We start from the raw sequence: 12,794 nt of genomic DNA on the forward strand, positions 1-12,794 counted from the left end.
GACTCTATGTTACTATTCAGAATTGAGAGTAGATTAATCAAACAATAAGAGACGTAAAGTTAAAGCCAAACTTAAATAATTATGTACATTACTGATATCAATCACCCACACACATAATCTTCTAGCTAACCTACCTATCTACCTCTCTTTGACAAGGTTTGCACCGATTCACGCAATTAACAGATACAATTGCATTGCAGCAGCTTAACAATTTAGCTGCGTTCTGTTTCACGTATGATGCACATAATACTGAAACTGAACGCAGCCCTTGACATTACACGCTTAAACGCTTACAGCTTACACTCGTATGCGGGGTCTAAATGGCAGCAGGAGTAATGGAGTAAGGAGTAAGAGTGTATATTGACCAATTAAAAACCGGGAGTAAACGAAATGGGCAAATCTGATTTCATATTTCTTACTTCTTACTCCTACTCCATTACTCCTGCTGCCATTGTAGACCACGCAGTATAGTTATGAGAAGAACTGCCAACGATCCTGAACGCTTTCGATGACAAAATTTTAAAATTGACCTGAAAACTGCCAGTAGTCTTGAAAACTGCCCCTTTTATCAATAAAAATGACCTCAAAACTGCCCTTTCATATACATGTATATATACATACAATGTACATAATATTTTTCGACATAATCATAATTACGAGTATTTATAATACGCATTAAAAACGCAATAAATAATTTATTATTATTATATGCGTATTATATTTATCTGCATATAAGTCATAATTATATATCTATGCAGACAAATATATGTATATGTAATTTGCGTAGCTACTGCAATTAATAATGATCACACAGAATAATATTAAATAAATAATATATTATATATATTATATATATTATATATATTTTATATATATAAGAGTAAAAATAAGTAAACAATTAATAATAACTATACATAACATGAGGGGATATAAATTTAAAAAGAATATTTATTATTATTATTAAAAAACTATCAATACAAACTGCTATACTTATTTGTGAATACAATATAATTGTATTCACAAATAAATTGTTATCAATAATATAATATGCTCACTGGGGTCCGTATCTGAATACGTTCTGAAACGCGTTAACAAAAATGTTAGCGCGTTGTTATATCCAATATAAAAATATGTTTTTATAATACAGAGATTCTTCTATTGGATAAACAACACACTAACTTTTTGTTAGCGCGTTCTGAATACGCGACCACAAACTTTTGCTTAAATAAATAATAAAATATATTCTACGAAACAGAGCATAAAGAAATCCAATTATGTATTATGATCTAATAAATTATACTCATTAGAATTTATTATTAATTAACAAGAAAAAATACAAATAAATCGTCAAATTTGTTTATTAAGAACAAAAGATATCCCAAATAGTACAAAGAGTTCAAAAAGAACTCAATTGAATGCACTAATTATGAATCCTTTTTGAGATGCAATAAGAATTATTTTTATTATATTTTTATAAAAATAATTCTTTTTGCATCTCAAAAAGAATTCATAATTGGTGACATACAATTGAGTTCTTTTTGAACTCTTTGTACAATCTGCGATTACATTATTGGAAATGATAAAATCTCTGTATTTTTGTAAAATAAAGTCTCTTATAATAGCACTGCTGCAATAAGTTAAATATTTTTTCTCATTTTAACTTATTGCGCTAGTGCAGCAGTGCAGGAATAAAAAACAAACCTGATGTTCTATTAAGAAGATTGTTAATTTTTTCATAAACTTTTCCACCGAGAGTTTGAATAATTGGGTTGAGTTAGCATAACAATTAACCAATAGTTATGCTGATTATAACGGAAATTAGGTTACTTCCGTAGAACATATTTATTGTTTATTTGAGCAAAAGTTAGTGAGTATATTTAAATTATTGATAACAATTGATTTGTGAATATAATTATCTTGTCAATATAGCAGTTTGTGTTGATAATTTTTTTAATAAAATGTATGTTATGTATACTTATTATTATTTACTTATTTTTACTCTTATATTGTATATATATATAATATATATTATTTATTTACTGTGTGATCATTAGTGTAGCTACGCAAATTTACATATACATGATATATATTTGGCTGCATAGCTATATAATTATGACTACGCAGATAAATATACACATATAATAATAAATAAATTTATATATATTCGTAATTATGATTATGTCGAAAAATATTATGTACATATGTATGTATATATACATGTATATGAAAAGGCAGTTTTAAGGTCATTTTTATTGATAAAAAGGCAGTTTTCAAGACTTCTGGCAGTTGTCAGGTCAATTTTGAAATTTTGTCATCGAAAGCGTTCAGGACCGTTCTTGACTGCGTTCCGTTTCAACGCATGATGCGCATAATGCATTATTCATCCTTGTTTAACGTTTGACAAACAACAAGGATGAACGATGCATCATGTGTACCATGCGTGAAACGGAACGTACCCCTTGTGTTTCTCATAGGCTGCGGTCGAGTTGCCGCTACAAATGCTTCGAAGCGTTTGATTAACCAATCAAAAGAATAAGATTTATAAATTGACGAATCAAAGAATGCTTCGAAGTATTCGTAGGGGCAACTTGACCGCACTCACAACTATACGAATGTAAGCGTTTAAACGTGTAGTCAAGAGTCGCACATCGGTTGCGAATGTGTTAACGAAATTTTTGAACGTGGCTGATGCAATCGGCTGTATTTATATCTGCTATTCCTTTTTGCATCCTCAACTTCAGCATTTTTATCTATTACATCACGGCATTTTTCATTACTTATTACGCTCATCATAGCTCAACATATATTATTATACCTCATGGTCCTATCGTCCCATATCTTCGGAGGGATTAAGAAGAGAAGTGTAATGTCAAGAGCTGCGTTCAGTTTCACGTATTATGCGCATCATACGTGGAACAAAACGCAGCTAAATTGTTAAGCTGCTGCAATGCAATATTGTATCTGTTGATTGTGTGGATCGGTGCAAACCTCAAAGAGAGGTAGATAGGTAGGTTAGCTAGAAGGTTATGTGTGTGGGTGATTGATATCAGTAATGTACATAATTATTTAAGTTTGGCTTTAACTTTACGTCTCTTATTGTTTGATTTAATCTACTCTCAAATCTGAATAGTAACATAGAGTCTTTTTATCAAAAAGATTTATATATGCTAGCATTTGCATGTATTTGTCTCTCAGGTGCAACTCGTCAACATGTCTCTTGTAAAAACATATATTTTGTTGGATGTTTATGCATTTAATTATTTAACTGAGCTGATAATATATGTGAAAATGTATAGACTGTTGTGTTAATTATATATAACATATATACTTATAGTGTACTATATGAAAATATAATTGGCGAAGCTAAATTTTAAATTTTTGTCAGATATGACTATCGACATGTATAAGGCTGCATTGGGAAACATCACCTGAGTGCTCTTGGGTATCATTCTGTCACTGTTGTTCATTGAATGTGACACAAGGATAGAATGATACCCAAGAGCACTCGGGTGACGTTTCTGAACGTAGCCTAAATGTTTGTTCGTTGGATAATTGAGAGTCCTAGATAATCTAGACCAGTGATACACCTAAAATTATGTTTATCATTATATTTCTGTGCATTTTGTTGCACGGTATGAAAATGTATGTAGCGAGATCAGAATCTTGGTTCAACATAGTATAGTGTGTAACATTCTATCTAATATTATACCTCTCTTCCTCTCTCTCTCTCTCTCTCTCTCTCTCTCTCTCTCTCTCTCTCTCCTCTCTCTCTCTCTCTCTCTCTCTCTCTCTCTCTCTTTCTCCCTCCTCCCCCCCTCTCTCTCTCTCTCTCTCTCCTATTATTTAATAAGATGAATTTTCATAGAATTTAAAAGTATCATGATAAGTGATGAATAATTTTTGTCTTTCTTGCGAAAAGAAAAAAAACGTTGATAAAAAAGCTATGTGATTTTACTACAAGTTTTTTTTACAAAAATGCAGAAATTTTATAATTACTAATATAATTTTCCATTTTCAATAAATTGATTTTATGATATTATGTTTTTTCACTAATCAGTAATTTTAAAATTTATAATAAAAAAATAATTTTCTTTGTACTCTGTTTATAGAATCACATATGTTTAATTATATGTTTAATTATATGTTTAATTATTAAAGTAAAATTTAGAACATAAGTTAAATTAGAATCTAATCGATTACAATTGACTCAATACATTTATGTAATTTTGCATTGTTGCTATTATGTTGCAGCTTTTTTGGAGATTTTAAATATGATATAGTTACGAAAGAATAAAAATAAACCCAGGAATAACAATTTATTTTAATATGTACGGTCTATATAAATATAAAAAACATTGTTCTGTTGAATTTTGAAATGCACGAAGAAGGAGACATTTAATTGTAATGTATAGTAAGTATTCTGCTATTAAATAATGTTATGCAGTAAAATATCTTAAGTGATTGTTTATATAGTGACATGCAAATTTTTATTTTTATCTATTGATAAATAAAAATAATTCTACATATTTATATATATATTTATATATATTTTTTTAATGATAATCAAGAAATATAAAATGTTTTATTTTTTGTTATGTAATATATGTATGTACTTAGAGTGAGAATAATTTCTTTAATTTAATCAAAATATTTGAAATTTTTACTTAAAATAGTTGATCAAAGCTGTTTATGTAAAGAAACAAATTAGTTTATTCAATTTTTCAAACAGCATATATTATAACAGCATAATATTGTTTAATTTAACAAGTCAGTATTTCTTTAATTAATAATGTTTAATATAACATCACGTTTGAATAAAGTAAATCTAAACAAATTATTTAAACTAATCGTTCTCTCTCTCTCTCTCTCTCTCTCTCTCTGTATTAGAATAAAAAATATTAAAAAAAAAACTTATTGAATTAAATTTAATATATCTGTATGTTTAATAATTTAATTTTATTTTGATTAACACATTTCTAATTTAAATTTTTATTAAGTAATTTAAAAATGCTTTAATACAGGTAATCTTGAAGTGCTTAATACCATAGCCACAAATTTAAATTAAAAACACCAGTGGTACAATTAAACACTGGTCCGGAGCTACTTCAAACAACATGCCACTAGAGTGCTATCTACACGTTTCAATCGTACATTTTAATATGGAGATACCATATAACTCTACCTCAAATGACGTGATATCAGAGTGCAATATGCATGTGCTAGTTTTACAAAAAGTAGTTTGGAGCTAGAAAATGAGTTTACCTCAATTGATATGTGTTCAATGATACAAATGAAGAGGATGTAAATAAGTTTATTGGACTACCAAAAGGTATAGAAATATTTCAATATTATTATTTATATATAATGGATCCATCTCAAATGACATGCTATTAAAATGTAATCTGCATCAAGATATATTTAATCAGTCAGAATCATTTATTGATAATTTTACATTTAATACTAATTTTGATTTTGTGTTAAAATAAAAGTAAAATAATAAAGTAAAATAAAAATGATAATATTTAATATTATTTAATGCTTTTATTATATATTTTTTAATTAAATTTCTTCATTTATGTTTTGTAATGTTGTTTGTCTCTCTGTTGTTTTATATTAGGTAACAAAGAAAGACATAAGATTATCGGACTAAGGCGAAGAGGCAATTGTTTATATAATAAATATCCCATGTATAATAAGGAAGGACTCATAGTTTGTAGAAGACCAACAGAATCAAGAAAAAAAGCTGCACATGATTTCATATGTTGTGCTGGATGTAAGGGCTTTTTTACTAAGAACAATGTACGAGTTTACGATTATTAAGGCAATTTTTACAAGCCATTGAAAAATTAATAATGTCACAGGTTTTTATAGTATTTATCATCCATCAATATATGATGACTGTCTTGTGTTAAATTTGACTTACTTTATATGCTAAATCTTACGTATTTATTGCAAGTTATTTTTATTATTTACAACCAAACATCAAGAAAATCTAAATCTGCTAAAAATATATTTTTTAAGGCGTTTTTCTAAATACAGTAAATTTTTTAAATTATATATACAAAAATATTTGCGTTGTAATGTAAGAAAAACTAAAATTATGTTTTTATGTGTATTTCATTTGTAGTCAAATTATCATTGTTAATTTGCGAGTTATTTTCTTCATTATTTTGTTGAAAATCATTATCTTTATCTTGTGCTATTTTAAGTAACCAAGACATTTTAACTATTTCAACATTGAACATTGCTTAAAATACTTCTGCAATAAATACATAAGGTTTGGCATATAAAGTAAGTCAAATTTGACACAAAACAGTCATCATATATTGATGGATGATAAATATATACTATAAAAATCTGTGGTATTTTTATTAATTATTTTGATAGCTTGTAAAAATTTGATTGTGGAAGAGATTGACGATAATGTTGCATGTGGATGTTTTTGTTATGACCTAGATAATTTGCTAATACTGTCACATCAGGATCTGATAGATTTAATGTAATGCATCTTGTTGCGATATGCTTACGAAGCTTTGTATCTCTTAATCTAAGAGGCATACTTGCTCCACACTATAGAATATGTGCGTAATAAATCACAAGCTCTTATGTATCTAAAGCCTTTGGCACACGATACGATTTTTCAGGCTAGATCGCATACGAGATCTTATTACATGTCCTGATTGGCTCAAATGATTATACTACCTATCAATTGTAACCCAATTGTAAGACGCCTCGTATGCTGATGAAAAATCGTATCATGTGCCGAAGGCTTAATCTCTTCATCATAATCTGGTAAAGCGAAGATGTATGAGTGTCCGTCAGGTATTTTTGCTTCTTTACGGTAATGTAAAAGCAAATCTATATAATTTTTCATTTCGGAATACAAAAGAACAGGTACAGGTCTTCCTAATTTTTCTCTAACAAATCTTATTTTTAATTTTTACACTCACATTTAATTTTTAAAATAAATATGTAATTGTTAATTTCAGATAGCTATGATATCTTACATATTTCAGTGTAATGCATCTTGTTGCAATATGCTTACGAAGCTTTGTACCTCTTAATCTAAGAGGCATACTTGCTCCACACGCTACAAAATATGTGCGTAATAAATCACAAGCTCTTATATATCTAAACCTCTTTTTATCGTAACCTGGTAAAGCGAAGATGTATAGGTTTGCGTCAGGTATTTTTGCTTCTTTACGGTAATGTAAGAGCAAATCTATACAACTTTTCATTTCGGAATCCAAAAGAACAGGTACAGGTCTTCCTAATTTTCCTCTAATAACAAATCTTACATATTTCATAGCTATCTAAAATTAACAATTACATATTTATTTTAAAAATTAAATGTGAAATTAAGTATAATATTGAATAGTCTAAATATTTCCATGTGTAATGTTTCAATAGTGTCAATATTTATTTTATTCCTTTTTACTTTTTTGTATAAATGTATATATATAATTATTTATAACTGCAAAATTCTAATTAACATTCATATTAATACATTTAAACTATTTAGATTTATTAATATTTTAAAACGTTAGATTCTTTTATGCGCATTTATTTATTATTCATTCATAAAAATTAGAATAAAGAAACTACAAAATTTAATTAATAGAGCGTATAAGTTAGAAAAAATATGGATACATAATAGATTAAATAAATGAACAAAAATATAAATAAGGTATAATATAACTTTTAAAAGTTTAACTTCACGATAATTTCCAATATAACTTTTGTAATTAATATCTATATATGAATTTTTTAATTTTTATAGTTTTTTTATGTTATAACACATAAGGAAAACTAAGCCAGAATGGGATAAGGGCTAAAATTGAATAGTACTATTACTTTCATTGCATGGTGCCGCAACCGTGAAAATTAGTGAAGTGCTTCAACAGTCGTGATAAGATTGAGGCCACTTTCTTGATTGTAACAAGTTTTCTGCATGGTTGTGGCACTGTGCAATGAAAATAATAGTACCGTCTCATTTATCCCACTATCCCATTCTGCCCCAAGTTTCCGTTAAATGATTACACATAGAAGCATTGCAAACTTACTTTTTGAGCTTCAGGTGATAAAGATTCGTATAAATCTGGATTTGTTTGTTCATTTATACCTTCTTGGTGCTTATAATCATCGATAAAAATGCGTTCAATTTCTCCGGCTCTTCGTCTATTAAATACTTGAACCGAAATTAGAGTAAATTGTGCCAGTTGCCGCCAGTTATCATAAGTAAATGTGTCACTGAGACGTTGAAATGCCAAACGCCTATTAGTTTGTAAAAAATTGTGCAATAATTTTATATCTTCTAACGGAGGTAATTCTTGTAATTGATAGCGCTTAGCTTGTAATATGCTTTCTTCAACAGTTTTATTGACAGATACGCCAAAATCTTCTTGTAGCAACTTTAAAAAGTTTTCTATGTCTACTTTTTTTTGAAATTTATTCTGTTTTATGCATTCAGCAATAGCAAGATTTCCTATTTGTTTTATAAGAGTGCCAATTCTTGATGCAACGGAAGGAGCTGCATAAACTTTTGTACTTGTGTTATAACCTGCTACTTGATTCACAGCTGTAATACAGTCATCATATATTGATGGATGATAAATACTAAAAAAATCTGTGACATTTTTATTAATTTTTTTGATGGCTTTTAAAAATCGCCCTAATAATCGCAAACGAGCTCTAATCATATCTTGTTGGTGTTGATGTTTATACTTTATACACAACTTGTTACCGTAAGTAATCAACAATTCATCGTATCTTATCAATCTGATAATGTCATCTTCTCTTAATATCGGAAATACAACGTTTCTTAAAATAGAGTTCGCACTTTCATGAATTCTTCCTTGAACTTTTCTTCCCAGTACTTTCACAGTTCTGCCAACAATTTTCTTTGTACACTGTTTAAAATGATGACGTATATTATTCTTAGTAAAAAAGCCTTTACAGCCAGCACAACATATAAAATCATGTGCAGCTTTTTTTCTTGATTCTGTTGGTCTTCTACAAACTATGAGTTCTCCCTTATTATATGTGGGATCTGTATTGTATAAATAATTGCCTCTTCGTCTTAAAAGTCCGATAATCTTTTGTCTTTCTTTATTACCTAACATAAAACAACAAAGAGACAAACAACATTACAAAAAATAAATAAAGAAATTTAATTAAAATAATATAATAAAAGTACTGGATATTAAATATTGTCATTTTTATTTTATTTTATTAACTTTTACTTTTACTTTAACACAAAACTAAAATTAGTATTCAATGTAAAATTTTCAATAGATAATTCTGGCTGATTAAACATATCTTGATGTAAATTACATTTTAATAGCATGTCGTTTGAGAAAGATTCATTATATATAAATAATAATATTGAAATATTTCTATACCTTTTGGTAGTCCAGTAAACTTTTTTACCTCCTCTTCATTTTTATGAACACGTTCTAAATGTCTACTTATTTTTGCCTGCATTTTTTTGCAATAAAAACAAAAATGATGACGTATATTATTATTAGGGCGATTTTTAAAAGCCATTAAAAAAATTAATAAAAAAAGCCTTTACAGCCAGCACAACATATGCAATCATATGCAGCTTTTTTTCTTGATTCTACAGAGACTACAATCAGAATTATTTAAGTTCGATATGTCATTAACCTGTTTTAAATTGTTATTAGATTCTTTTATTAATTTTGCCACATCAATATCATTCATCGCTTTTTCATGATTTGCTTCATTTCTGTTATTTTCAATTTCCATAGAATTATCCACATTGCAGGATTGATTGAGATTCTTAGATACATTATTTTCATCTTCATTAGAATAGTTTAACATATTATTCGGAGATATCCCTAAATTATTCAATTCATCAAATAAAATAGTTACTGTTTGATCAAAATTAGTATTTAATGTAAAATTATCAATAGATGTTTCTGATGGATTTAATATATCCTGACGTAGATTACATTCTGATAGCATGTCGTTTGAGACAGATTCATTTTGTAGCTCTGTATTAACGTTCTGTATAACTGGCACATATAGATTGCACATGTTGTTTGAGGCAGATTCATTTTCTAACTCTGTACTAACATTTCGTATGGTTGACACATTTAAAGAGCACTCTGACAACATGCCATTTGAGGTAAATTCGTTTTCTAGATCCAAACTAGCGTTTTGTAAAACTGGCACATAAATATTGCACTCTGATAGCATGTCGTTTGAGGTAGAGTCGTTTTGTAGCTCCGTACTAGCATTTTATATAACTGGTACATGTATATTACACTCTGATAACATGTCGTTTAAAATAGAGTCATTTGGTAGCTCCTTACTAGCATTTTGTACAACTGGCACATGAACATTGCACTCTGATAGCACCTATGTTGAGGTAGGGTCATTTTGTATCTCCGTACTAGAATTTTGTATGACTTGTATATGTAAATTGCATTCTGATATCACGTCATTCGAGGTAGAGTTATTTTGTATCTCCATACTAGAATTATGTACGATTGGAACATGTAAATAGCACTCTGGTAACATGTTGTTTGAAGTAGATTCATTTTGTAGCTCCGTACTAAAATTATGTACGATTGGAACATATAGATAGCACTCTAGTGGCATGTTATTTGAAGTAGATTCATTTTGAAGCTTTGTACTAGAATTTTGTGCGACTTGTACATGTAAATTGTCATACACTTAAGACAGGAAATTTAGATACTCGATACTAGATTTACAAATTTTTCTTAAATAAAGCAATTATTATAATTATAAGTTGATCTTTTTATGGTTTATTGTGCAATTATTTTTTTCAATGGTTTTTTAAAAATATGTATTAAATCGAGAAAAAATGTTTTTATAACGTTTTCTACAAATTAAAGTACAAATTACATGCATTAAAAAAATTTACTGATTTATTATTTATATAAACCTAAACATTATTACTGATACTATTAACATTTTGTTTCAAAATTATAAAAATGTTTAATAATTTTAAAACAGAAAATGTTGATAGTATCAATTATAAAAACATTTGTTCTCTATTTAATACATATTTAAAAGTAAACCATTGAATAAAAGAAATAATTGCACAATAAACCATAAAGAGATAAACTTATAATATTTGAACTATTTCATGTTAATACTCATTATCATAAAATGATTAATAACGGAAACATCTGTGATGGTTTTACATACGCTAGAATAAAGAGATTTTGTGTAAAGTGCTGATGAGAGAAAGATTTCATTTTATTTTTTGAGAAAGAGTTAAGATTCATATTTCTTTTCGAGAAAAAGAATAAAAAAGAGTAAAAACTCTTTAAAGCAATAAACTTTGATTTTTTTCTGTATTGCAGTGCAAATATTTTTGTACAGTTTCTCGCTGATTTATATGAAGTAGTTTACTATATCTCAACAAACTACTAAACATTTCGAGAGCCTCATTTCTTCCACTCTTTTCCACTAACTTTTTTTGTATTAAATTATTTGTACTGTAATTTGTAGTTTGTAAAAATATATTGCAAGAACAATGTTTTTTGTTAATTTAAGTTTCAAAAAACCTAGTAAAATATTAATATTTTAATGAATCAGTTTGGAAATGCACAATAGTAAGAATAAACTCACTAATTAACTACTTTGAAACATCACAAATTGTAATACCCTAAACAATATTAAAAAAAAATAAACAAAGAGTAAAAGAACAAGCAAAAGCACAGCAAAAAAATTCCGTAGGATATTATAAATTAATAAGTTTTACTTTTATAAAGTTTATAAATTATATAATTTGATAAATTTTGTTTTTTATCGATTAAAGTGTTAATATTTTTATAGTTTCTTTTAAATTTGAATTAGAAAAAAAATATTGTTCTTGCAATATATTCTTACAAACTACAAATTACAGTGCAAATAATTTAATACAAAAAAAAGTTAAAAAGGAGTGAAAAAATTGAGTCTCTCGAAACGTTTAGTAATTTGTTGAGACACAGTTAACTACTTTATATAAATCAGTGAGAAACTAAAATGTATTCCTACATTTATAAGTGTGAGATTATGCGCGCGCGCGCATGTATGTATACTTATGGTACCAAGCCAATTGTATGCGTGTTTTGTAGTTTTTAAGATATTCTGTATCACATTTTTGTATAATTCTTTGTGAATAATATGTTGCACATCTAACAAACTATTAATCTGTTCTTTTTATCTGCATTTTTTCATCTTTTTTTAAATTGACTAATATCTTATATTCCCATTATTTAAATTCAAGCTCGTCAAATATAACTTGATTTGACAAAAAATTGTAGCTAAAAGGAACAGATTTAATATGTTTTTCAGTATTATTAATGCTTATATTTTATTATTAAATATTATAACATATATATAAATTGGATTTATATGTCAACATAAATCAAATATGCCTCAATATACAAGATAAGATATTGTATACTTTTTTGTTGTAAGAGATTTCTGATGAAGTTTCTAATGATATATAATTTGTGATACAAATTGTTTAAATGTGATTTTGATGTATTCAGTATATAATTAAAAAATTTTAATTGATTTCCAGTTTCACTTTTATGACCTTTCTATTTTTCCTTAAAGTAATTTTAATTATTAATTATTAAAAAAATTTTTTTAATAATTAATTATTAATATTATCTTAAAATGTTTTAAAAATTATTTTTATATATGTACTTATTTATTAATTTTATCAATAAAATTGTTTTGTGTCGTGTTAAGTATTTTATAATAATTATTTTGTATATATTAAGCAATTTTTTTCAAAATATTGTGAA

At 27.1% G+C, this 12,794-nt stretch overlaps 2 protein-coding genes and 2 long non-coding RNA genes across 4 annotated transcripts; 2 read left to right on the forward strand and 2 right to left on the reverse strand.

Moving 5' to 3' along the window:
- Nucleotides 1-1,987: 1,987 nt before the first annotated feature.
- LOC118645505 lies at nucleotides 1,988-4,288 on the forward strand. Its single transcript, XR_004963204.1, has 2 exons — nucleotides 1,988-3,007; nucleotides 4,252-4,288. It is a non-coding gene; the product is annotated as an uncharacterized LOC118645505 (long non-coding RNA).
- A 63-nt stretch (nucleotides 4,289-4,351) lies between these two features.
- Nucleotides 4,352-7,252, forward strand: LOC118645504. The gene is made up of 3 exons (XR_004963203.1): nucleotides 4,352-4,411; nucleotides 5,022-5,329; nucleotides 5,618-7,252. It is a non-coding gene; the product is annotated as an uncharacterized LOC118645504 (long non-coding RNA).
- Nucleotides 7,253-7,844: 592 nt separating this feature from the next.
- Nucleotides 7,845-9,578, reverse strand: LOC118645503. The gene is made up of 2 exons (XM_036286707.1): nucleotides 9,402-9,578; nucleotides 7,845-9,115 (listed from the first exon to the last, which is right to left on the reverse strand). Exons 1-2 carry the CDS (start codon nucleotides 9,544-9,546, stop codon nucleotides 8,037-8,039), a joined length of 1,224 nt encoding a protein of 407 aa, XP_036142600.1. The 5' UTR covers nucleotides 9,547-9,578; the 3' UTR covers nucleotides 7,845-8,036.
- A 16-nt stretch (nucleotides 9,579-9,594) lies between these two features.
- On the reverse strand, nucleotides 9,595-10,221 carry LOC118645804 (probable serine/threonine-protein kinase tsuA). Its single transcript, XM_036287513.1, has 2 exons — nucleotides 9,975-10,221; nucleotides 9,595-9,860 (listed from the first exon to the last, which is right to left on the reverse strand). Exons 1-2 carry the CDS (start codon nucleotides 10,219-10,221, stop codon nucleotides 9,595-9,597), a joined length of 513 nt encoding a protein of 170 aa, XP_036143406.1.
- Nucleotides 10,222-12,794: the final 2,573 nt, after the last annotated feature.

This window comes from Monomorium pharaonis, chromosome 5 (assembly GCF_013373865.1).
Source record: "Monomorium pharaonis isolate MP-MQ-018 chromosome 5, ASM1337386v2, whole genome shotgun sequence".
NCBI classification, from domain to species: Eukaryota; Metazoa; Arthropoda; class Insecta; order Hymenoptera; family Formicidae; genus Monomorium; species Monomorium pharaonis.